Source organism: Oenanthe melanoleuca, chromosome 3 (assembly GCF_029582105.1).
Source record: "Oenanthe melanoleuca isolate GR-GAL-2019-014 chromosome 3, OMel1.0, whole genome shotgun sequence".
Classification (NCBI taxonomy): domain Eukaryota; kingdom Metazoa; phylum Chordata; class Aves; order Passeriformes; family Muscicapidae; genus Oenanthe; species Oenanthe melanoleuca.
This window is the reverse complement of record NC_079336.1, coordinates 82,532,708-82,558,691: the sequence shown is the minus strand read 5'-3', so window position 1 is coordinate 82,558,691 and position 25,984 is coordinate 82,532,708. Positions and strand designations below refer to the sequence as shown.

Here is a 25,984-nt window from a genome sequence, read left to right as displayed (position 1 = left end):
TGCAGTGCCCCTGTGCCAAGGATGGTTACACCGTACAAAGCACGCGTGGCTGCTGTGGGAGGTGTGAGTATGTGTGTGCATGTGGGAAATACTCTGGCAGATTTCTGGCCCCCCAAAATAAATCACTTAATAAAACCCCCAAACACACCTTGCTGTGGCACTGGCAACTGATAGGAACTGCATGAATAATGGCAGAGAACCTGCCTTGCCCAGCTCTTGAGACACAGACCTCAAGCAATATAATCTGGTCCCTATGACTAGGGCTTTCTGAAATATTTCATATATTAAAAGAACTAATATTTTTTTAATGGAAGAGCTATAGGCTAGTGCACATAACTAGCATTTGATGTTGGGGAAAGAAATAAAGCAATTAATTTTAAGAGACATGGCAAAGATAGGAGGGAGACTTGTAGTTCTTCACTGATTTCTTCCCCCTTCTTTGCAGCAGGGGAAAAGCCAGGATTACATCAGGTCAAGCAAAATCAGTTTCAGAGCTAATGAGAAGGTGCATAATGCATAATGAAGACATGCACACCTGTCTGTAAGATAAGCCTAATCATATAAGGCCTTCAGACCCTTCAAGTCCCTCTGAACACAACAGGAACAGAAGCTGCTGGAATGAGCACTGGTTTAGTACAGGAGTTAGAATTCATGGGAACTGTTGACGCAAATGTTTGCTTTCATCCCCTGCCAGAACAATTCTGTAGGGCTGTGTAATTCCAGAACTTTTTCTCAGAAAACTTCAGTGCAGATCTGCAGTATTCCCTGCTATTCTTCTCTGGGGCTTTTTTTTTTTTTTTTTTTGGTGCCTACTTTTTGTTTTAAACCTCCATTTCTTAGTACTTGAAATACATCAGAGCTTTAACTGGAAGACATCTAACCCAGGAAGCAAAATCTGAAAGCAAAACTCTGAAATACAGAAGTATCAGAATTATCTTAAGTGGGAAGTATTTCATTTTGCAATCAATTACTTCCATGGGAGTTTTCAGCAAAATGTTTTCTTGCATCAAAAATATCAACTGCTTTTGCTTCTTTTTTTTCATGTCAGAAGAGACTATTCCTATAAGACAGACACTTCCCTTTTCAAAAACACTTGAATAAACTGTATGCAAGAGAGAATGGGATCCTATTTCTGTCCTGGTCTTAACTATTTATTACTGGATTACACAATTGCCAGTGTCACTCATATCCCTGCAGGCTATTTCTTTGCAAAGGGAACCAGGTAGATGAGTTTTTCTCTGCCAAGCCAAAGCAATTTGCTTTCTATCTGATGATGCATGACGTGACAACATCTGGGTAGAAATCAACAACTGCTCTTCTCATTCCAAGTGTGGAAATACAACAGTACTCACAGTAATGGAATCTCCAAGAGCTCCTATGGCTTTGATATCACCAGGCCGTAGCTCATGTACTGAAAAGCAGTAGGACAATAAAAGCAGGATTACTGACAACTGACAAAATACTGTCTAATAGAATAAACATGCAGGTCTTAGGTTCCAATCTAATGGCATTTTTGCAGACTTTTAAGGTAGAAGAAGCTTCAGGTTCTGTGTGTCACCTAGGCAAAATGTGGAACTTCTTGCCTTTTCTTGCAACAGTGTATTACACTAACACGGAAAGAAGTGGAACTTAAAACAGCTTAGGTAAAAAAACAAAAACAGTCTAGGTATGTTTACAGATGCATACATTGAATCTCTTAATTGGCTCACAGGTTTGGGTCAAAGATCATCATTTCCTATTAAAATGTCCCAGTAAAATCTTCACACTACACATGGTACTTGCACTGCACTGCTTATCAGAGCACATTCCAACTTGCTACATCACTAACCCTCCTGGGCAATTCTAATCTGCCACGTTGCTGTATGATGAATGATGCATATGATACACACATATAATAAACGTGATCACATTTATCCACAGAGACATACCTGCTGTCATGCAGAGCTTACTGTGAATGGCAAGACAGACTTCTTTTCTTTGCTGCTAAATATACCAGCTTTTATTGTTTAGTTTCCATCTAGGATGTGCAATTTCAAAATCTTATTGTTTCTAGAAACAACAGATGAATTTTTTCCTATGTGTGATTTTAGGTCAGGAGTTCTTTCTCACCTGATGTTGGGACACGACTAGATGGACTATGACCAGGACACGACAGTTCACTGCCCCAATTCTGAAATGAGAAGTTAAAAAATTCGTTTCATCTTGTAGCTAAAAGATAATGTGGAATTCATACATGGTTTAGCTGTACAGTAAAGGGCAAAACCAAGTTAAAACATAGATCCCAGTTTGGTGCCCATGTAGCTCAACAGTCTTACACCTCTCTGTGGAATACTATTCAAACAATAATTACTTGTGGTGACATTTTCTAGCCAAAACATAAAACTTTTCCAAAGGCAAAACATTTCATCTTGAGATGCTGCTTATGACAAAGTCCCATAAGGATGGTTATTTTTTCCCTCTCCACTGCCTAGAAATTTTGTCCATGACCTACAATGTGAGTTCTCCAGGTTTGAAGTTTTGCTCAGAGGTAAAAGCAAAGAAAAATCAACAATAAAATCCTCTGAAAAGTTATCATGCTATATTAATGTAGTATATTATTAATGTATTATTATATTAGCTGGTGAAGGATTTGAACATAAGCCCTATGAGGAGCAGCTGAGGTTGTTTAGTCTGGAGAAAAGGAGGCTCAGGGGTGACCTTATCACTCTACCACTGCGTGAAAAGAGGTGTGACAGGACTGGAGTCTGTCTCTTCTCCCAGGCAACCAGTGAAGGAACAAGGGGAAATGGACTCAAATTGCACCAGGGAAAGTTCAGGTTGGATATTAGAAAAAGCTTCACTGAAAGAGTGGTCAAGCATTGGAACAACCTTATATATCCTATTATTAAATTATTGTTTCACATGTACCTTGCCAGGAACATACTCTTTACTAGAAAGTTTCAAAAATAACTTGCTTTTACTGAATATAAAATTTGAAAAAATTTCAATGCTTTAAAAGTTCAGTAAAGAAAACTGTCAAGCTCTAAATAATTGTATTTTACCATACATTTTTGGTGACATAATAGTTATTATGTATATTACACCAATTAAGATATTGAATCAAACACACATCACAGACCACTTAAGTTCACCAGCAGAGAGAGCTGATGAATGTCTCCCACTGCTTTTTGGTAACCAGCAACCATATTAGCCAAGAAGGCAACAAGGGAAAAACTAAAATTATTACAGGGGGCAGCCCTTGCAAAAGCAATGTGTCCATTGATCCAGGGGATAGCCTTGCTGGAAGCAGGAGATCAGGCTAGGGATGTTCTGAGGTCTCTTCCAACCTCAGTTATTCTGTGACTGCACCATTCTACCAGAGCAAAACTACATGGAGCAGTGGTCTTCAGAAAGCATGGTTGCTGATAAAAAACATCACCACAAATTCACCTGTTCTTGTAAAATATGTTGCAATAGGCTCCACTGTCAACCACTAAAGTCTGGTTGCAGAGGCTAGAAAGGACAGACAGACTTATTTTTAGATCAGAAATTGTTGCTTTACCCTCTCTCTACTTCTTTCCTTTATCACTTCAAAAGCTGTTGCTGCTGAGATTCAGTGGAAGCCTAAGAGTTACCTAATAAAATATAACTCTAGCTGTACTGATAAAAATCCCATTTCAGTCCTGCAAAGTATGACTTGCTAGGACAACAATTGCTGTTCTTTGTGACCCTCATGGCACACAAAGATTTTGATAATTGGGTAACTCATGAGCATCCCCAGCATGTCAAACTAGCCCAGTCCATTTTGACCTCTACACACAATGTCTGTTTCTGATGTTTATTTAATGTGACTCATGATAGTTGCTCAGTCATGGTGGAAATTAAATTCCTTTGAAAATGGGATTCCTGTCACCCTCGTATAGGGTGACACATCCAATATGTAAAGGTGACTGCCCTCTACAGGTTAAGTTACTTGAGTGTAAGGAAGAACAATGCCTTCAGAGCAGAATACCTAGACCTTCCTCAGATTATCTGGGGGTCAGGATTCTAAGAGAGCTTCTCCATACTGTGAGGAACTGCTATACAAATGAATTATGCATTCTAGGTTACTCACTTTGCTTACAGTTTTGATATAATTGCACCCATAATATAATTAATTTTGTTTGGTTTTTAGGAAAACATTTGTTTACACAATGAAAAGTGCAATGCAAGGCAGGATTCTCTTTCCAAACACTGGTAATAGTTTATGTAATCTATAAACTCAGGATGTTTTAAGAGATATTATGCAGCTTTGCATAGTTTGCCTAAAATGCAGCAGAAGGTGCAACAATTACCTCTATTGGCTCTCTAGGAGGTGTGTAGTTGCTATTCCTGTAAGTTCCCAGGAAGGGACTGTTCTGGAGAAAGAGGAAACAAAATAAGAGAAATAAGAGAAACTAGGCAATAAGCACATGGCACAAACCAATAACAAGTCATATCAAGATATCATAAAATGAAGAAAGTAATTGCCTAAACTATAAAATTGGAATATGGACTTTGAAATTATGCTCCTTTCTTAAAATTAATAAAATCTGTGTTTAGTACCTCGTGAAAAAATTACATATGCCAGTTTAACATCTTCCTCTCCTAACTTCTAAATTAGACTTCATTAGATGTTTAGTCCTTTCAAAAGGCACTGATGCAGTATCTAGACAAACCTGGGCAGATCTTCCGTGTCAGCAGCAGGGTGATGAAAGATTGCTTACTGAAAAGATCATTCTTCCCTCCAAGGGAGGATGAAGAAATTTCATGGTTATTTTTGTCCCCTACTAATGCAGCATGCATTTAGGGAGACATGCATACCATATAGGCTAAAAAAATTCACCTGGAGGCTCATTTACCTCCATCAAGAGCAACTCCAGCATCTGCATAAGAAAGTCTTAAAAAGCACTGAAATTAGAGAACAGGCTTTTATTGTACCTAAGGTTGCCTCAAAACAAATAATTTTCCATGGCTACTGGCGCTTTTGTCAATGATCTTTTCATAGCACTTAGGCTTACTAAAGGTTTACCATTTCTGAAAAAAAAAATGGCCATACATGTTTTCAAGGGATATAAAACTTCTTTGCCTACTTCTGAAAAGCAACATCTTTGAATAAGAGTGAAGGAAGGGAAAGAAGTATAAAATCCACATTATTTGGCACTGAAGAAGTTGCTGAGTTCCTTTAAGCTGCTTGGAAAGAATGCTGGGCAAATGAAATCGGATCAATTTGAGCAAATCTGAGGACTTCTGAAATATGCTGGTTAATAACTCAGCAGATTGTTCTCGTCTGACAGGATGGACACAATATGGACAAAGCCTCATGTATACTTGAACACCTGTTTTCAGAACTAAGAAAACTCAGAACTCAGCTCTCTGATCTGTTCCATTCTTTGGTCTTCTTGTTGAAACTGCTGAAGAATGGAAACCAATTACTGCTGCCTGCAGCAGTCATTTCCACGTGCTGGTACCTAGCAACTGTCCTGCAAGTTCAGCAGCTTGTTTTGTAACTGCAGAAGCAGATTCCAAAGAGTCTGAAGTATTCCTCTTATGGATCAGGCCAGGAAAACCAACTTGCCACTAATCCAAGAGACAACAGACTCTGGGTTTTCAAAGCTGCTGTGGTGCCCAAACATCATTGTGATGGGAAAGTTAACACAGGATATTCTGTTGTTTGCTGTTTGAGCTGCCTCTGTACTTCACAAACAACAAAAAACAACCTCTGCTGCAACTGCAAACACACAAATCAGCACGTGGTCAATCAGCATTCATGGCACAGCAAAATGGCCACGGGACAGCAGCGCAGGTGTATGAGAACACCTCCTGGCTCAGAGGTAAACAGAACAAAGCTTTAAGCAAACTTGTTCCAGATATACCCAATCCCTGTCTCTGCAGCAAGCACAAGCAGTACAGCCTCCTGATAGGCAGCTTCCAAAATGTGGGCATGTTTACCTGATCTGGACAGCCAAGGACGATGTCAGCAGAGAAATCAAATGAGTCAGCTTTCTGGCCAACAGGCTGTAACTAGAAACAAAGACAAAAGAACCTATTTTTTAACCATGTCAGCTCATCTTAAATTTGTATAACAATTCTAATAAAAAAGACTCCAACATAAATATACCTTTCAAATCTATATAAAGATGCCTGTATTTACAGACCAAGATTTACAGCCAAAGCTGAAATGCATCTACTTCTCAGAAAGAACATGGCAACCACAAAACAAAAGAGCAGCTCTAGAAAGAAGCTTAAAATGGGAAATGGAAAGCTACAGTGGATCAGTTTAAACTCCTGGAGGATTTTGGCAGGCACATGAAGTACCTTGGCATTTTTCCAGAAGGCAAGGTCATAAACTTTCTTCTCTTGCATAAAAGACGTTAAGAGTCCCTCAATTTTTTATAACTAAGATGCATGATGGCATCTCCAACAAAAGATTGTTTATGTGTAGAAGATAATACCAAATCTAATTAGAGGTACTGCTTGATGATTGCAAGTAATCATGTCAGCTGTTAAAATATTACTCCAAAGTATATGGAAGTTACTATTCAGGATCCAAGATACTGCCTCTGACTGCTGAGGACTCCTGCACTGCAATGCTAAGGAAAATGGGTTTGCTTAAGCAATCTTTAGTGACTCATCTTTATTGAGCTTAACTCATTTCCAAAAGTAGTAAAACTGAACTGAACTGAATTAAAGCCACTTTAATTCCTAATGAGACATTAACAACACACAGATTTAAAACAAACTTCTAAGTAATCCATTTTAAATTGACAGATGCAGTTACAATTCTTTATTTGGTGGTTTCCCATAGCAGCCCATAGAAACATCATCCTTATTAAATGCTATCCTGCCTTGAATAAAATGGATGAAGAAGACTTGAAGTTGCTCAGCTGAAGTCACAAAATGACTGTGATCATGCACTTGCAGCACCATTCTCCTTGCCACACACTTTAAGAATCAAGAGATTCTAGGCAGTGAGCAGTGCCAAAGCCAGAGGGTATTTAACTGGTTAAGGAGAGACAAACACAAGGTCCACTGTTATTCAGGCCTTTACTGCAATGCTTATTACAGAGATATTTTCATGGCAGTAAGGTGACAGGCTCTGCATGTAAAGAGATCTTCACCAAGACCTGACTGCCATGAAAATATCTCTGTCACCTGTCACCTTACCACAGCATTCCACAGAGCCTTGGCAAGCTGAGAATGGCCTTTCTGGCTTGGATGGAAGCAGTCAGGTGCAAAGTAGGAGACATCTGGATTCCCATCCTACAAATAAAAGCATAAAGGACATCTGAGTATGGAAAAAACCCCACACCTCCAATTTGGAGTTGCTGAGGCCAAATCAGAACCAGTAAATAGAGATTCATGTTACTTGTTCTCCCTGCTCCATTGCAGAAAGGCTCCTGATTGTCTGGCAATACAAACTGTACTTCAGCAGACCTATGAACTACCAGAAACACTTAGCTAGAGATGATTATGTGCCTCCATGGTCAGATCCATCCTGAAGCAGCAAAACCACCATTTTCAATTATGGGTACAGTTCCTCGTCAGGTTCTGCAATAAGGATGAGTTTCTCTCCCTGTTTCCAGTTGTCATTAGAACTGGAACCATAGGCAACATCATGCTCTGCAGTACCTTCTGCACAGCTGTGAGTTTTGAAAGGATCAAGAAGAAAGTAAGTGTTTGATGAAAGGCAGCCAGGCTGACCAAGCACCCCAGAGCAGTCTCCTTTCTGAACAAAGCTGTACTTTAATACAGGGTTAATACAGGTACTGGAGGATCTGAAGGGGATGGAGTTTGGAAATTTAAGTATCTTGTCTGTCACATGAATACTGAGATTAGGGTCAACATGACTGAAGCACCTTTTTTTGGTCAGAGCAGTTCTTTCTCAAAACTTGAGCAGGTTTTGTTTCAGTGTGGTTGGGCTTTCTTTTTAGAGTACTAGTACCAAAATTTGCATCATATCTTTTGCCATGTTTAGAGACAGAGTTTTCATCTGAATGTTGTGTGAGATAAGAAATTAAAAGAGCATCCTGAACTTCTTAAAATTTGAACTAATGCTTGTGAAACTACAAAAAAGAAGTTTAAAAATATTTTGCTTCTTCTGTTTTTATTTGTATTCCCTCAGTACCAAAATTCCTAGGGGTAACTTTTCATGGGCACCAGCTTCCTGCAAAAACCAAACAAAAGGCCTGTGAAGCTTTCAGCCAGTTTTCCAAATTTGTCTGTAGCAGCATCTTGACTTTTCAAACTTTCACCAGCTATTGGGAACATTTTCAGAATCAGTTCAGTTCAATAATGCCAGAGCAAGTCTTACTCGATATTTTGCTACATCTCCTCTTAGCTCCAGGTACATATGAAAATAGTTTCAGCTTTAGGGAAAGTCTGAGTCTTTTCCTAGATTTACAGCTTACTGGAACTTGCCATGCAAGGAACTAAAATATACATATGAACTACATAAAACTACTTCCTTGAGATCATAGGTAAACTTCCTTTTCTGTGAGAGACAGAAAAATGAGTTACGTGGCACAAAGAGGAGCTGATGCCATAGATGGTAGATGATGCACTGAACATTGCACGTATTTTGATTTAAGAATTGTAACTTAATAACTAGGTCTTTTATTAATCATGTATTTTCAGGAAGAAAAATATTTATGTTCTTTAAAGAACATACACAAACAAACCTCTTAAATCAGGTTTTGACTAATTTTCCAAAACAGTAATGATATTGAAGAACAATACATAAAACTAAGAACTGCTCACTGTATGAGGAAATCTATTGTACTATATCAAAAAGCAGAAACTTCTCATAAGAAAAGCACAGAACAAATTGAAACTATCTTGAATATAGTCTCTATAGTTAAGACACCCACCCTTACTCTTTTAAATGCAGAAATCACCTTCAGATCATACCTTATCAAGAGGAGTCTCCAGATTTTGGAGGAAAGGCTGGATGACCACTGTGAAATCTTCATGAGTGTCATATCTGCCAGACTCTACCAGTCTCTGAATGCCAAGCTGCAAGAAACAAACCACCAGCAATATTTCAACAACATTTCTGCATCATAAGTATTTTCTTTGCTTGGGTTTTCTGAAAGTGCTGGAATCAAAAGGAAGTTTTACTTGTGAATTTAAATAGCCATAGACATTGGCAAAAGAGGGCTGAGGTGCTGCAAAGGGGCTGAGAAGGCTGGAACACAATACTGAAACTGTTTGTCAGGGACAGGGTTTTGGTGACTAAACTCCTACTGATTAACCTCTATTAGGAAACAATTTTTCTGAATACCTCTGCTGCTAGTTTTGGTCACATTATAGGTTTGGATGGCATCAAATGAGCTCCTGCTCAGATCATAGTATGTTCATGATATGTTGCTTGGTAATAAAGAGCTCACCTCTACTGGAAATAAACTGTACCATTCTTAATAGTCCTACCTGGTAAGCTTTGATGGCGTCCTTCACCATTGTGAAATTTTCTGAATTTTCTTCTCCTGTGAGAACACAGCTGCACAGATAACTGTGGGGTAGATTAGAGGAGAAAACAGGGATAGAGAGTTAAACATCTGATAATAGAGATGCCGCCCTTTGTCATCCAATGCCCTCATGACATGGATGTAATAAGGGAATCTGTACAATCACAGAGGGTAGCTTGTTTCATTCATTATACCCTGGCATCCAAAGACCCTGCAAACTGACAGAGGTGCACACCAGAGCCCCTGGGGAACTAGAAAACAGGTCTTTGAAATGTTCTGTCTGTTTTACTTCTGAACTGATACCTTTCCAATCAACAATTCCTTTTTCATTTTTAAGACAGAGAATTTGTTTCTGTCTGAAAGGTCAGCAAAGAATGCAAATTACCCATTGCATTAAAGCCTCTGAAACAGGGGAAACCTGTCTACTCTTCAAATGCATCATGTTCCTGTAAAAATAAGGCCTGCAAATCTAAATGATTGTGAACTTCAACCCCATCTTGAAGAACCCTGTTTCAGTAACTTTAACCTCAGCCTTTGAGGTGCACATTATGTACAGTTCTAGATATGGAAAACACTTAGGTCAAAGCCAAGAGAAGGAAATGCCATCAGACAGGCTGATGTCAGCACTGAATGGGAAGGAAGTCCACAGGACTGTGCTGCTACCTTTAAACATCAGTTCAAATTATGAGAGAAGCATGGAATAAGATCACAAACAGGACAAAAGGAAGTCAAACAAGCCTTACTCTGCCAAGTAAGTGGGGCACTGAACTGGAGAGTCCACAAATAACTGTCTCAGAGGGAGGATGTCCACCACATCAACCAGACTCACTAGAGCTTTTGGAACCTGAAAGGTAAGTCAGACGTTGACTTAGAAGAAACCGGTTACACAGCCCACGGTGCATTTATTTTACCCCAAAGTCCAGCCATTTAACATGCCTTCCCTTTCTCCACCATTGGAAGGATAAAAAAAATTAAAATAATGAAAAAGCAACAAATTCTCCACCAAACTTCCCAACTCAGCTTCTGATTCTTTTCCCACACCATAGCTCAGTGTTACTATCTACCATTTCAGACTGCATCTTACTACTGCAGATAGACAAGACAAAACAAAATGTTTTTTTGTAGAAGTCAACAACATATGTTTAGTACCAGAATGCAAAAAAATCCCACAAAATCAAATAAACAGAAGAGCTAGAATCACTCAATCATGTCTCAGTGGGAGCTAGAATGCTCGGAGAATTTCACAGTACTTGCCTCCTTGTGCAGAATATCAAGAGTTTCTTGAATCCTTTTGATGTAATTCCCAGCTGAGTAGTGATCCTGATAGAAACAGAAGAGATTACATTCAAATGGAGACACAAAGAATTTAGGTTGGGAGGCTGGAGAATCACATTAATTCACTTCCTTTTCTGCTCTCAGCACTGTGGTCTGTAGAATATTCCTGTTTCTTTCTAAAGACTGGGTATTTTAAGCATAGTAGTTAATCCAAAACATAGGGAGGATCGGTGAAATTTTGGATTTAAAATAAATTTTGTTGAGTAGCAGCATATTTAACCCAAGTCCACAGGGCCCATCACGTAAAAATGCAGGAAGGAGCCCAATGTGAATGCATGCTGAACTGCATAAACCAAGCAGCCATAAGCATGCTCATAGCCAGCTGATAAGCTCTCATAAAATTATGTGAAATCATTGCTAGTCAAGGTCATAGCTATAAATAAGGCTATAAAACTTGGCAGCAGCAGCAAAGATGCCTAGCAAGGCTCCTGCAGAAGAAGCACATTTCTCAAGCACAAGGGGTTGCAGGAGGATTGAAAATGCTCATAAGAAGTGAGCATATTAAAGGCAAGAGAGTGAGAGCTGGCAGTGAAAGGTGGCCTCTCCCTGCTGCCGGCCCACTCAACTCCCATGATCTCCTGATGGCAGCCCTAAAGGCTTCTCCACAATGCAGAGAAGCAGAACATTCAAATAAGACTGAGCACTGCAGCAACTTTCCTCATATGTACAACCCAGCAGTTCCTAGCACCTCCCTACACTGTGAGTTACGGCGTGATGACAATTGTAGGGTTGCACTGCTTTGAACTACCGTTGCCATTCCTGGATGCTTAAAGAGGCCAAGCTAGCAGCAGAGCAGTTACCACATCAGAGGAGTGAGGCATTTCTTCCCTTCCATTTTTTGCTTACAGCCAACAAACAGTAGCTAAAGCAGTGGTTCTTATCCCAGAGTAAGCCAGAAAAAACAAAACCATCCTACTCTGTTGCTGGTAACTTTTTTTATGAGGGTATTGCCAGCAACAACCCTGTCAAAACATACAGCAGCCCATGTATAACTCATGTTATCTCTGTGAAGGCTTTATGATTTCCCTTGAGGTGTTTCTATACTGACACCAGAGTTTCAGACAACAAGTTCCACTACTCACAGGGTCTTTGCAATAGTTGCACAGATCGTTGGCTCCAATATGCACTGTTATGAGCTTCCAGTCGGCACCAAAGTCAATTCTCTGTGCAACAAAGAAAATAACGAGTCTGAATTTCTTTAGCTGTGATATGCACACGGTATCACTGCAGGTGGATCTGTTGTGTGAAGCAACTCCTATTTCTGTCCATGCTGTAAGTTTAAAGGAGTCCCAGACAACTTACTTGATCAGTTTTCATAAGACTCACAAGACGTTTTGCTTGGGCTGGCAAGTGCCTGGAAAGAAGGAGAACTAGTAAGTGAAAGTCACACCCATATTGAGAGATCAACATTACCACACTTCAGACATCTTAAATCAAGTTTTCAGATATCAGAAAGGTTGATTGAGGACACAGCACAATACTCATGTTGCTGTGATCAAATTACAGGTTCACATCTTGGTAATAAAATCAACATCAAATCAAACTTGAATACAGATTTTGCTCAAATTCAGTAATTAATCTGGAGTCATAAGTTCAGCTCCTATTACAGTGCTTAGCACTTAAAACAGCTGAAAAGCCAGACAGGGCAACAGTTGTAAGCAGAGGGTCTCTGTATAGCTAGGCAGCTATCAACCTATTTCTTGTAGACTAAAACAAGGGAATCCCCTGTCCCAATATTTAGCTGAGCAACATGTCCCTGAAAAATGTAGGTTTCAGAGCTCACTGTGCACACCCTTCTCATTTTTGTAGCCTGAACCCAGAATCACTACAGCCCTGTGCACACAATTTTCCAGGGTAATTAAAAATCCAAGAAACCTTCAAGATTACTCAAACAAATTAAGATGACAGCCTTGCTGTTTTCCAACAGCCAGGTGAGCACTCTCTTTCTCCTTTTTCTGTACTTACATATATATATATACACACACACAGATAGATATCTAAAGTGCCATGAGTTTTGAGTTACCTAGGCTGAATGCTTCAGCTTTGTTTGACTGCCCTGATAGGCTGGTCTTCAAACGGCAGGAAGGGAGTGGAGAGAGGAGAGAGAGGAGAGAATGGGGTCAGAAAGTGCTGACCTTCCAGGCAGGTCTGTGGTTCAGAATGAGCTGCATCTCCCTCCATACTCTTGTTAAAGACACTGGCTAGCATTTCTGGGAGCCTATCAGCTGACATTAATAAGCATAACGCTTTCTATGACAAACAGAATTTAGCTCCCCTTTGTGAGGTTTTGTTTGCTGTAGGAAAAAGAGAAGTCTCTCACAACCCTTGTCCAGCTGAATACTGATCTAACACTGGCATGGGGGCATCTGCCGGGGAATGAGCCCTGTCATACATCTACTTGTGACACAGACAGTGTGTGCATGTAGTAGTTCTTATCACCATTACCCTTGTCCAATGTCATAACCTATTTATTTATATCCCAAAGCTACCACAAGCCACAAGTGGTCACAATTTCCTTCTGCTCTAACTGTGGAAACCCCTAAGCTAGGACATCATCTTCAATTTTGACACAGAGCAAAACACCACTTATTGATCTGACAGTCCACAACATATTTGATTTCTCATACAGTCAGTGAGGTGCTGATGCATCCTGAGCCAATGCAGTCAGCAAGATCCAATAACATCTTGAATGAAGTACTGCCAGCAATCATCCATCCTTGAATTGCAGTTTCAACCAAATTTAGATCTTGACCAATGGAAACAGCTTGCTAATGGGAAATGCAGATATTCACAATTCCTGTCACCTGTTTTCTCCTCTCACTCTTAAATTCTTAACCTTTTTTATTTTCCCACATGAAATCAGAGACCTCAGCCAGGCTCTGCTACAGCAACATTATTCAGATCTATCCTTAACTCTATCATGTACTTAAGCACTTTGGCAATGAATGCAGATGGATTCAGGAACATTTTGCTGCATGAGACCTGCATTACTACATTTCCATCTAGTTCAAGAAAGGGCTCTTCAAAGCAGCCATGGATTTAATTTTAAGAAACCTTTACACCTGGTTTCTATAAGCTGGTAAGGCTGCAAAATTATCTGATTTCAGAAATGTCTCAGCACCTCTGGAAAGCACTTCCCAGATTAGCACCATAAAGCAAGACAGACCAGGTAACAATTCTTAAATACCAGCATTAGCTGGAATTAGCTGGTGGACTTATTTTGTTCTGTGAATCACTGGAAAATGGATGTTTTTGGCTGATGAATAAATGCTGGATTGCCTCCTCATTCCAGGGTCAAATACCTAACGCAGGAGAAACATTTCCTTATGTTGCAATACATTTCAGTACTCTGCTAGGATGAATTCATCTTCTCAGCTACATCAAGAGCCAAAACATTAGAGAACACAAACCCCAAAAAAAGTACTCCAGAGCTCAGGGATAGTATTTTACAGGACTTTTATGAGACAGAGAAACAACAGAAGACAAGCAGAAGTCTGGATAATTGTTGTCCGTGTCTCCTTGCTGAATGTTTACAAAACATGGTTACAAAACAAAGATAGCTCAATTTAATCATGTTTATCCAGTCCAGTCACTTGCAGATGAAGAGAGAAAACTAATTGGTATAGATGAAGTAGGCAATTTTCATTAGACTAGCATCCATCAAATCATTCCAAACAACTAACAAACAGCTATTTAATAGCAATGCCTCAGTTGCTGATACAAGCTGCCTTAAGTCATAATGGTGACTTCAGAGGTTGTGTATCCTGCTTCAAGTCCTCCCACCAAATCAAAAAGCCTTTTTTAGGTTTTAGCTAATAAAGAATACGAGACAGGCTCTTCTCTCATTCTTTCATGCAACAAGCAAAAGCTGGAGATAATCTGGATGTCTGCTGCATAATAAATTCTCATTGATGGCTGATGTACATTCCACTGACATACACAGTTATATTTGGTCATCACCAGGCAAAAAAATGCCTACTTTCAGTTCTGTGGGGGCTGCAGGATATAGCAGGGGACCTAGCAGCCTATTTCTGTCAGGAAATCCAAGTATTTACTGAGATTACCAGAATGAGTCAAAAGTTACCCAAGGCCTACAGGAGAGCAATAAAAAAATTTGATAAGTCCTAATAATCTTTGCTTAGATACAGCACACACAAACACCTCTCTCGGCTTCTGAACTTCACTTCCAAGACTCCTTTGGGAAGCAAGATGAATTTTACTTTCAACAAACAAATTAAGGTCTGGGTAATAGCAATTCACAATGTCAAATCCAGGCATGGTCTGCCAGATTCTGTGCCCAAACTATGACTGAATTCAAGCAGCCATCTGTTTTGTTAATTAAACAGCACTGACTTTGAATAAGTATCCAGGGATTTCTAGGATAAGCAATATAGCAAAGCTCAACTCATGCAGCTTCCCAGGTGTGACTAAAAGCAAAGAGCCAAATTCAGGTGGCTGCAAGACATTACAATCCCTATTATGTTGACAGAACTGGCTCCAACTGCACCAGGTCTGCAATGCACCAAAACCCATGTATGACCATTTGTAATTCTCTTTTCTTAAGATTCCAGACTAGTTTTTTTCCCCATCTCTCTCCTGTCCTCTCCTGCTTGCTTATCCAGAAACCTGAGGTCACAATTACATAAGATTGCATTCTGTTTTACTCCCAGTTTCTCTTTATCAATTCATTTCATGTTCAATTTCTAAAAACATTCACATTCTCAGAGATTTATTGACTGATAAACAGATAAATGAATAGATGTTGAACAGGAAGAGCAGAAACCTCCAAACTGTTTCTGCCAGTTTCTTGTTTGTGGATTTCATAATGAGGACTGTTAGTTTCATTTGAAAGCTCAGCTATGAAATAAACCCATACATTTAACATGTTTTGAGCCAATTTCCACTCTAACTCAACTGGTTCTGCTGCTCTTCAGAGCAAGTTGTGACAGCACATGAGACAGTTGAAAGGCAATTAGACAAAGCATTCATCACCTACAAATGTAAAACAAAAAGCTACATACTCAGCCTGTGCTCCAGGAACTGCCTGGTTAAGGAATGCATTGGAATCATTCTCACTCCCGGTACCAGTTGAGTAGCCCACGATGGTGACATTGAACTCTCTAAAGATGTCTGAAAAACAAAGTGGCAATGAAGCCAAAAAGACTCCAGCTGCTCCCTGCCTACAGAGACTAGAACACACAGCACTGCCACAGTTTTGCTCTCTGACAGCGCAGCTGCTGCTGCTGGTCAACTAGATGGATTCAGCAAGCAGTGGGGAGAGGGGTCACCAGCTGCAGTGACTCAGACAGCAGTGTGCTTGCAATGCACTGCACTGGCACCACCAGAGATGAGCAGACTTGAGGACTACTGTGTGCAGTTCTCTCTCATATTGTAGTGGTTAAAGCCTATAATAAAATTCTCAGCCATATGATGTCGACTTTGTGAAGAGAGTGTGAAGGGTCCTTCAGCCCAGCTGAAGCTGGTTTTTAGCTAAAGCATCTGGATCTGCTTCACTGCTGTGCAAAATCTCATCCTACTGACAAATGGGAAGATCAAAGCCTCAGGTGCATGAGTCTGATGAAGTTCCACCATGTTCTCCACAGCAGTTTCCAAAAGGAAGTTGACAGAGTAATTTACAGCTGAGAACGAACATGGCCACATTGTGAACTATGAAATCTACTTCAATCTCAAAGACTAAATTTAACCACATTTTAATGAGGTCTTGGTCAAACATGATAGGATCAATCAATCAATTGCTTATTCTAATTATATTCCTGTTACATTTTGCTTGAAATAATTGTCAACACACAAAAGAATAGTTTACTGGACCTCTTCGAATGGAAGTTTATTATTACAGTTAATCCGAACTGAAACTCAAGTGGTTTTACATTAACAATAGACTGAGCTATGTAAAGTTGCAGGTTTCAGCAAAGAGAAAGTTAAAATTATTCCCTTCAGGTTATATGTATGAGTAGGCAGCTTTATTTACCAAAGAGGCCTACTCTATGCAAATATTTCTTTTGGAAAAATTCTGATGGAATATTTATTAAAAGCAAATGTTAAATACATCATGAGCATGGACACAGCAAGGTTATTTAGAAATTGAAATAATACTCAAAGAGTTGAAAAAGGAGGGGGAAAAGAAAGAAAGGGAATTTCTATCTGTTCTCAGCTTCACTGATGAAGGCAACTTTTTATTTTTTAATCATAGGACACTGTTTCCTTTAAAGGTAGCTCTTGTCAAAAGCAGCTTTGAGATACTTAAAAGCTCTCTAGAAATCTATCAGAAATGAGTCCACTGCATCTCCTCAATCCTGACATTTATATCTAGCAAAGCATTTACTTACTAGGTAGAGTTGTAACGTTCTCCAATGACTCATCGCCTCCAACACTAAAATGAGAAAAAAAAATCCCAATCACTCCTCTTTTCTGGACATAGACAAGAAACAAAGTGAAAACCTGCCACACACAGGTGTTTTTTTTTTGGGAAAAGCAAAGAGTTATTAGTTTGGTAACTATTATTCTATCAAAGTCCATGGAGAGGACAAAAGTGGAAGGGCTTTTGGGGAGAACAGGTGAGGTTTCAGTGGTGAAGATGCTTGTCAGAAAGATTTCATGTTCTTGCAGGTGTACAGGGGTATAGTCAATGCCTGACACAGCTTCATACTCAAATCAAGGCTTAAGTACTGCAGATTAGAAGGTCAACTTTGAGGCCCATTCCAGCCTCATGAAGCCCCTCTAAGGCAACACCAAACACAGACAGCCCTTGAGTGACAAGACAACTTCAGCATTAGCTCCTCTCTCCTGCTTTCTGCACAGGGATATATATCTCTCCAGCTTTTGTGTTTACAGAACATACTGAGGCCAGACTCCTGTTTACAGAGAGGTATTAGTACAGCACAGAACTGCCTCAGTCAATATCAACAGAGCTACATCACAACAGCAAAACAATTTAGTCTTCTATGACTGTCTGCTGCTATATGTGGCAAAAGTTCTCTGGGCAAACAAACTATTTTCCATGACACTACAAAAAGTTCAGAAATAGAAAACTTTGAGAAGAAGTTCTAAAACCAACCAGTTCTGACTTGTTTTGTAGATTTCCAACCTGACATCCCAACATAAAAATACAAACTGCTGCAGGCAGCCAAAAATGAAAGCATGAGAGAGATCAAAAAACTTGCTTAAAATGAATTGCTGAAAATGCTTTCTCTCAAGCTACTCTTATGACAAATGCTGGATCTGGATACATCTTTAAGAAATGCTAGCCTGAGAAGTAACCATTTTTTTTCAACTTTCTGACAGCTGAAAGATGCAAAACACATCTTTTCACCACTTTGGCTGAAGACTTACCTCCAAGACAGTCCACGGTACTGAGTGGTCACATCCTCGAGGGTATCTGAGGCAATTCCTGAACCAGCCTGGACATTATTTTTCATTAACCAAATGAATTTAAAGCACAATTACTAATGCAATAGTAACTTGTAATAGAAATACATAAACAAATACAATTTTCTGATTTAAATAGAATAACATAGTTGTTTTATTTACTTTTTAATTGGGTGCATGTCTTCCAAAGCTTTAAAAGGCATCTGATTTTTCCCAAACCTTTCTCCTGAAGAGCACAGCAATACCTTTCATAACTATTTACAAGTACATAATGTATATGTACATACACACAAAATGTATGATGGAGCTGTGGAACAAAGACGTGGGTCTAGACAAGCTAAATAACTCTTCTATAGTTGCATTACTGAACAGTGATGAAAACATCTCAATCAAACACACAAAACTTTCTGGCTAATGATATCAAACACTACATGAAATCAGTAGAGACAGTAAGCACATATCAGAAAGAAGCACCATAATTCATATATACCAGTTTGAAAACCATTGTGCTAAATTGAAAGACTTCTAGCAGAACTGGAGCAAGGAGGAAGCACTCTCTCCACTTACCCTGAAGAAAGAGGCAAGCTGGCAACTATATCCCTCCTAAAACACCTCCAGAATTCAGAAGCAGAGTTCCTGACAGCTGTGATTTTACAGTTTCATTCTAAATCTTGGTGCAGGTTAGTACTTCAGTACAGTACAAGACCAGGCAGCCTATTTGCTGCTGCCTTAGATTAAACCACAATATTACATTTTCTTCTATGTATAAACTTTATTGAAATAGCAGAAGACTGGTGTTCAGAATAACTATGCACAGGCCAAGTGCACCTCTGAGACAACAATATACCACTGCATCTTCTATGAAAGCAGACTTTATTCCCAGTTCCTACAAACTATACTTAGAAGCAGAAACACCTGCAGGGCCCTAGATATTATGATATAGCAACCACAACCATTAACAGAATATCTTTGCAGATTTACATCAAAATATTTCTATTTATTTCAGTAGTCTTCTGTGTGTAGGAGTTGTAGCAACATGTCTGCCAGAGAGTTGTAGAGTTCATGGTTTGTACACACAGTATGTTTGTTGCTAAGGCTCAGATTAAGAGAAACCTATACTCCATTTACATCTTTTCCAGTGTTTCCTTTGACCTCACTGAAGAATTTCGATCTTTGACTAGTATGAAAACGTAAGGCAGAAAGCCATAACTTGAACACAGGATGCCTGGATTTTGAAATATATTCCTTCCAGTCTGCCAAAGATAATCAGCAGCAGCAAGAACTGTATTGTGATCAAGAAATCAGTTAAGAGTTAAAACAGGCACAATAAAATGACTGAGTTAAAATAGGTACAATAAAATATCTTCAGAATGGCATTGAGTTAGAGGACTCTCACCTCATACTTCCTTATCTCATTAATGCTAAAATTATTAAAATGCTATTATCCAACACCAGTTAGTTGTATTCTGCTCCTGAAAGAACTGAGGCTGAAAAACAGGCTCATCAGTCCATTCCTATTCAGAAAAAGACTTTGAAAAGCACTGTAACCTAAGCCTTATGCTACATCCCATACATTTCAACAGCATCTGATCTTTTCTGCCTCCAATTCAGCAAACTACCTATGCACCTCTTTAAAGGATTTGCCTGTGTTTTTGCCTGAGTTCAAAAGCATGTGAATACGTGCGTGGGGGGGAACGGAGTGCTGAAAGACTGACACTTTCTTTCTTAATCTAGCTGCTAGATCTATTATCACCCATGAATGAACAGATCATAGCTTCTGGGTACAATAGCTATTTCCCCTCCACTGGAGAGGGCACATGTTTGTAGTTTTACCAAGAGAACAGTAAAAACACCATCTTCTTACCGTCAAAGAATCCCCAAGGGCTGCTACAATTTTCACATCAGCTGGCTTTAGGGAATGCACTGCAAAGGAAAGAGATACAGTTGAATCTGGTTAGGAAATAGCTACTTCTTTTCTCTACTGTGTATGTGAAATATGCCATTGTGCATTTCAATGCTCTGTCACATTGTTTTTACAATATCCAAGTGATAAATGAGAAGTTCTTTCCAGCTCATCTCCTGTGATTGTAGCACCAACATATGCATATTACTCAGTAGTTCAATGGTTAAGATCGCTACCGAAAAGACAGAAGAGCAAGGAGCAAATGATAATAAATGGCAAACAATATCCAGCACCAAAGTGAAGGTAAAACAATGCAGAATTACACAAAGCAGGAACAACACATTAAAGACTTAAAAAGATTAAGGAAAAGGCAATGTGAAGTTATTTGAAAAACCGAATTGTGCTAAAGTCCATACTAACATGAATGAAGCTGTATTTCCAGTTTCTTTCCATGATCTTTAGATGGAGTGGCTTATAATTTGGATTTTATCACAAGTTATTTTGAAGCTCTCCACTGGCAGAGAGTTTAGTGAAGCTACTTAGTCAGAATGCTGCCTCGCGTGACAGTGTGGCACTGTATCTGTTAAGCATCTGCTGAAAATCATTACATCCTATCTGAGCAATGTTTTTCACAGTCCAGCAACCATTTCAGCAAAAAATTCACATTCATCTTGAAGGACAGCTGAAGGTATTTCAACCTCTTAACATAAAGCAGGCAACACTACCTGAAGTTGCAGGAGGGGAGGATGGAGACCTGTCCTCACATAGCAGCTGGCTTCCATAATTCTAAAGAGAAAAAGAAAGCTGAACAGCATTTGGCTAGCAAATACATTCAGTAGTAACTAAGATCTTTCCAGCAGAGGCCAGGTGGATAAACCAGAGCCTCTTTAGCATATAATTAACTAAACAGGTCTTGGCTGCACAATTCAATAGTCATGTTCAGTATTGCTCAGAAGAGTGCAGTGTCCTGTACTGATAACAGTGTTCAGTGTTTGAGCACATGCTCTTACAGGTGTTTTCTGATGCTTTTTGTCTAACTCGGGGAGTGCTTCCCTGCTCTGTGCCATGCATTCAGACTCCCAAGCCCCTTTGACCAAAGACTGATTTTCCCTGTGCTGCAGAACATAACTCATTTGGTTACCATACAGGAACAGATGCAGCAGAGTAACAGTGGGATGGTGGTGTTGACACTTACTGGAGTTTGGTTAGGGTATGTGTAATTGCTGTTCTTATATGTCCTCAGGAATGGCTCAGCCTACAAAACAAGGCAATCTGAATCAATGCAAAGCATCAGAGGAACACATGGAGATTTCCATTCCCCAGACTTCAGTTCTCACATGTCTGTAGATGATTAGCAGCCTGATGCAAATAAACCCCAGGGATTAAAGAGAAATGAGTTAATAAATGGCCTTTTTAAAGTCTGTGTAACAATAGTGTAAATCTGGGTTACATTTTTAAAACAGAAGTTAAAGAATACCCTCAGGACCGTGCTGTGTATGGCTTCACAAGAAGCTTGTGGCCCCGCTGCAAGGTATTCCCAGTGAATCCTGCAGAGCTATGCTGACTGGTACCATTATTGCTCTGTGTCCCCCAAAAGCTCTGCCATTCAGTGTGGATACTTGATGATCTTGGTTAGGTAGGCCAAACACCCTTGCCTTGTGTTTTGGCCAGCTGTGATGTGTGACCATGAGGAAGCTTACTTCTGGTTCCATCATCTCCTGGGTGAGGGCTCATGCTGCTCTTGGTGGCAGTAGCACAAACTGTGTATGGAGGAGCAGACCACCCCCACAGAGACAGAGCTCCGGGCACTGGGTAAAGGCTCACACAGACCCCCAGCACCTCCACATAAACACAAACACCCTTGTGACTTACCTCAGATGGACACCCGAGGACAATCTCATTGTCCATGTTCTGACTATCTGTCTTCTCCCCTACAGGCTCCAGCTGGGGGAAAAAGGTGATGCACAGAGGAAAAGCAGATGAGTACCAGAGAGCAATGAGTGATGCTGTGCTGCCAGTCACTGGAAAGCACCTCTGCAGCACAGCAAGACAACTGCAGGGCGCTGCAGCAATGCTGGCAGCTGCCCCATACACTGTTTCTTTGTGAGCTGAAGAGGCTGATCCCCATACACCTGGAATATGGCATGCTGATCACTGTGCCTGGCAGACATCATCTTCCTGAGAGACACAGCCTTAACACACCCAGTTGAACATACCCTGAGATTTACTGATAAGACTGGTTTGATAAGACTGGTTTAAAAATTCAAGTGACCTTTCTTCCTATGATCACCCTTGTCCTTTGTAAACACAATTCAGAAGAGTTATGGTTATCTAGTAGATCTCTGGGGGCTTTTTGCTGCCAAGGGCAGGATGAAGTCACCAAGGAGAGACCAACACAGCCTTTAAAAATCTTACCATGTTATTCCACAAAGCACGTGCAGCCTGGGAATGAGCCTTTTGGCTAAAGTGGAAGCAATCTGGGGCAAAATATGAAGCATCTGGCAACCCCTCCTAGAAAATAAGATAGGTGCTATCACAGAGGGAGCAAATATGCAACAAGCTGTGCATTCAGTCCTCTCTTCCAGTGAGATAACCCAGCTAACTTCTACACAAAGTATCTGCAAAAGCCTCTGAGCCAAACAGAATTAAACCAGGCCAAGTGAAAGTAACTCAGAACTAAGAAGCCTTTAAACTCTCTTTAATATACCATTCCCAAAGTAATAAGGAATACAAACCGACTGAGTACAGAATATTCTGACTCTGAGTACAGAATACCTGGGCACAGATATCAATTGTGGTCTTTACACGTTACAGTACTTTGAAACATGTGGGTTTTCATACCAAAGGTCATTTACCAAAGTACTGTAAAGGACTTAATATATAGTAAATGTAGGGCAAGTGCTTCCTGATGAAGATTTTGAACTAAAATATCTACTTCATGGCTTTCCAATTGCAGTGCCCCAAATCAAGGTCTGTATTCCTGTTGCCCAGTATGTCATATTCCATAAACATTTTATGCAATTTTGGATGGTAACTGAATATAATAATTACTATGTCAGGCAACTGGTAGCTACATCTACAGTTAAAACAATTTTGACAAGTCAGTGGCATTGCACCAGGATTTAACGTAGGTGTGGTTTTCTAGTTAGTTTTACCTGTGTTTTTGGCATTTCCATATTAGTCATAAATGGCTGCATAACCACCGTGAAATCATCCTTCGTGTCATACCTTCCACTCTCCACTAACTGGCGGGTTCTCTCCTAAAGAGTCAAAGAAAAGTTGTCATTGTTCCTTCGTCTGTGTTTGGCTCATCAAGCTGTTCCATCCATTTACACATCACCCAACGGTTGCCCCTCCCTTCTGTAGTAGCTCAGACATGACCATGGTTTTCAGCTTGTGCCAGGCAGCCAAGGCTGCCACCTTTTTGAGACACTCATCCTGGGCTTCTCTGCAGAGAGGCAGCCTGGGGATGGCTGACTGACAAGGACTGGCAGCCTGCTCAGGGATTAGGTTTTCTGTCAAAAAGATGTCCTCCCAGAATCACCAAACTGTTTTTGGTTTGGCTGACACACTGTGTCTGAAAACTTATTCCTGAGTTACCATTTTGTTTGACTTAACTTGATTTCCAATCACATAACTGATCAAAAAACTGCTGGCTCTCTCACATATTCTGTTTTATATGCCTCTGTAACTATTATTCTTCTCATCTGTTTTGTTGGTTTAGTGAAACAGAATTGTAAAGATCCTGATCCTACTTTTTTTAATCACAACTACAAATATATTATTGGTATGAGTGGAAACTGTCCCCCACTTTCAAATTAGCCCACCTGTGGTCCCTTGATCAACAGAAGGATGACATTAAACTTCTAACAAATGCAATGTGCCTTACCTGATACCTCCTGTTAAAGTAGACCAACTGCTTTAACTCATTGGAATTGTCCATAGGTTTTATGACACAAGGGCACAGCGTCCTGTGGGATAAGAGCACAGCACTGAGATTTGCTCTTCCTTTTCCCTCCTTGCTTCCCATCTGATAAGCTGCAGGATTAAAAGCTCTGAGAGCTTAATGGAGACCAACTACCAAAAGCCTTTACTTCCACAGTACATCTATATGAGAACAATACAAATCTAAATTTTGTTTTCAAAAGTTTCAGAAATATGGTAGGCAGCACCAGTAGATACATCTTCTCTAAAAGTTGTTTGCTACTCTCAGAAAAAAAAATACTTTCAAGATCAAAATCCTCCTTCAGATTCTTCTTCTACTTAGTAGAATGGCATTTTTTATCCCACACAGGGTCTGTTTATCACCCTGTAAATTTGGCATGCTGCCCAAGAGGCAAATATTAAATTAATTGTGGTACCTGAAATGATGGGGAGAGATTGTGAGATCTCTTAAACTTAAAGGTTTTACTAACTATCCTTTGTCCAATGACTAGGGTCTTGAGATAACTGTGTACTCTAGCCAGTAACCTTTGTTAAAAATAAATAGATAGATAGATAGATAGATAGATAGATAGATCGATAGATCGATAGATCGATCTTTAAAAATAACTACAACTGGCTATTGGGAGCACCAGCACCCTGAGTTTCAAAACCAAATTTCCACTGACAGCCATGAGGAAGCACTTAAATCACAGCAAGAAGGTTGCATCTCTGTCCCTCCTGGAAAACCAGTGGCTGTCTAAATTCATAGAACACAGCTATTCTCCTCATCTGTCCAGAAGAGCAGAGACTTTCTTTTCTGAAAACAAGCAAGTCCAGCCAGAAGCAACTCCAGGGAACAATGCTGGACCCTATCTGAGTCACCAAGAGTCCACTCAGGCTGCAGACCTGACACCTCAGTAGTGGAGTAACACTGATCTGGAAAGGATTGTTGAGCCATAAAGCATCAGTTGGCAAAATTAAGTTCCAAAACATCCACTTGAGACACTAATTAGAGATAAAACTAGTAATCAGCAATGAGATTACAGAGACTGAAAATTGCAAATGCAAGAGGGAGAGTTTTAAGTGCAGAAAAGTAAATCTGTAAATACAACCAGAAAACCTTATGTCTTAGTGTCTTCTCTATTTTCACCAAAGAGTGCCCAGCTGAGCTTTCTCTGCTCTGGCTGGAACTCACTTGCAGGGTAAGTGCAGAGTCAAAAGTGGCACCTTCATAAGAAGCAATAACAACAGGATTCAGATACAGAGACAGCTTATTCTAAATGCTGTGTTGAAATCAAAATGTAGGTACATGCACAGAGAAAGATGTTTGGTAGCCTGAAATACTAGATTCTTTTCCTTTTAAGAAAAAACTTCCCAAGAAGACATTGCAGCCTTCTGTGAACAACAATGAAAGTTGTAACATAAATCATCTGCAAACCTCATAAGCAGTTTGGGGCAGCCACTGTTTTTCAGTGCATGCAGCTCCCGAAGACTTGCTATGGAAAGTATCGTCACCAGGTTCACATACGCCCGTGGAACCTGCCAAGAGAACAAACAAATCCATAGCAATCTCCTGGAGCACAGAGTGCTGGCTTTGTCCCTAACAGCCACAGCAGACCTAGGTAGCAGCCTGCTGATTCAAGCATCATGTATTATTTATAACAGAGGTGTTCAAAGTACTTCCTCAATAATTAATTCCCCACACAAGCAATACTAAATTACAGCCCCTGCCTGCACTACCTAATTCTATTCTAAATGTTGACAGCTGGTCACTTGAAAATTGTGGCTTCAGAAAGGTCCAAACAAGTTGTTATAAGTGTCAGCAAGACCCAGACACCTGCTAACTTTTCAAGTATTCTCATCATTCTTTATGTGGAATATCAGAATCTCTCTCTCTCTCTTAATGACCTCAAAAATATACTTATTTGCAATTTAAAGAACAAGCAAAGCATTTTCTGGTCAATTAATTATG

At 39.9% G+C, this 25,984-nt stretch overlaps 1 protein-coding gene across 1 annotated transcript in view; it reads right to left on the bottom strand.

Moving 5' to 3' along the window:
- PLB1 (phospholipase B1) overlaps nucleotides 1-25,984 on the bottom strand; it is a 75,191-nt gene that overhangs the window by 16,882 nt on the left and 32,325 nt on the right. Inside the window, exons 25-46 of the mRNA XM_056487986.1 lie at nucleotides 25,451-25,551; nucleotides 23,978-24,059; nucleotides 23,244-23,348; nucleotides 22,504-22,599; nucleotides 21,961-22,032; nucleotides 21,284-21,343; nucleotides 20,814-20,874; nucleotides 20,050-20,108; nucleotides 18,150-18,217; nucleotides 17,147-17,190; nucleotides 15,821-15,929; nucleotides 12,102-12,153; nucleotides 11,882-11,962; nucleotides 10,719-10,784; nucleotides 10,208-10,308; nucleotides 9,427-9,508; nucleotides 8,908-9,012; nucleotides 7,165-7,260; nucleotides 5,950-6,021; nucleotides 4,314-4,376; nucleotides 2,110-2,170; nucleotides 1,353-1,411 (exon numbers count right to left, since the gene is read on the bottom strand). Of these exons, the coding sequence (XP_056343961.1) occupies nucleotides 1,353-1,411; nucleotides 2,110-2,170; nucleotides 4,314-4,376; nucleotides 5,950-6,021; nucleotides 7,165-7,260; nucleotides 8,908-9,012; nucleotides 9,427-9,508; nucleotides 10,208-10,308; nucleotides 10,719-10,784; nucleotides 11,882-11,962; nucleotides 12,102-12,153; nucleotides 15,821-15,929; nucleotides 17,147-17,190; nucleotides 18,150-18,217; nucleotides 20,050-20,108; nucleotides 20,814-20,874; nucleotides 21,284-21,343; nucleotides 21,961-22,032; nucleotides 22,504-22,599; nucleotides 23,244-23,348; nucleotides 23,978-24,059; nucleotides 25,451-25,551 (1,695 nt within the window). The remainder of the gene's footprint in view (nucleotides 1-1,352; nucleotides 1,412-2,109; nucleotides 2,171-4,313; nucleotides 4,377-5,949; nucleotides 6,022-7,164; nucleotides 7,261-8,907; nucleotides 9,013-9,426; nucleotides 9,509-10,207; nucleotides 10,309-10,718; nucleotides 10,785-11,881; nucleotides 11,963-12,101; nucleotides 12,154-15,820; nucleotides 15,930-17,146; nucleotides 17,191-18,149; nucleotides 18,218-20,049; nucleotides 20,109-20,813; nucleotides 20,875-21,283; nucleotides 21,344-21,960; nucleotides 22,033-22,503; nucleotides 22,600-23,243; nucleotides 23,349-23,977; nucleotides 24,060-25,450; nucleotides 25,552-25,984) is intronic.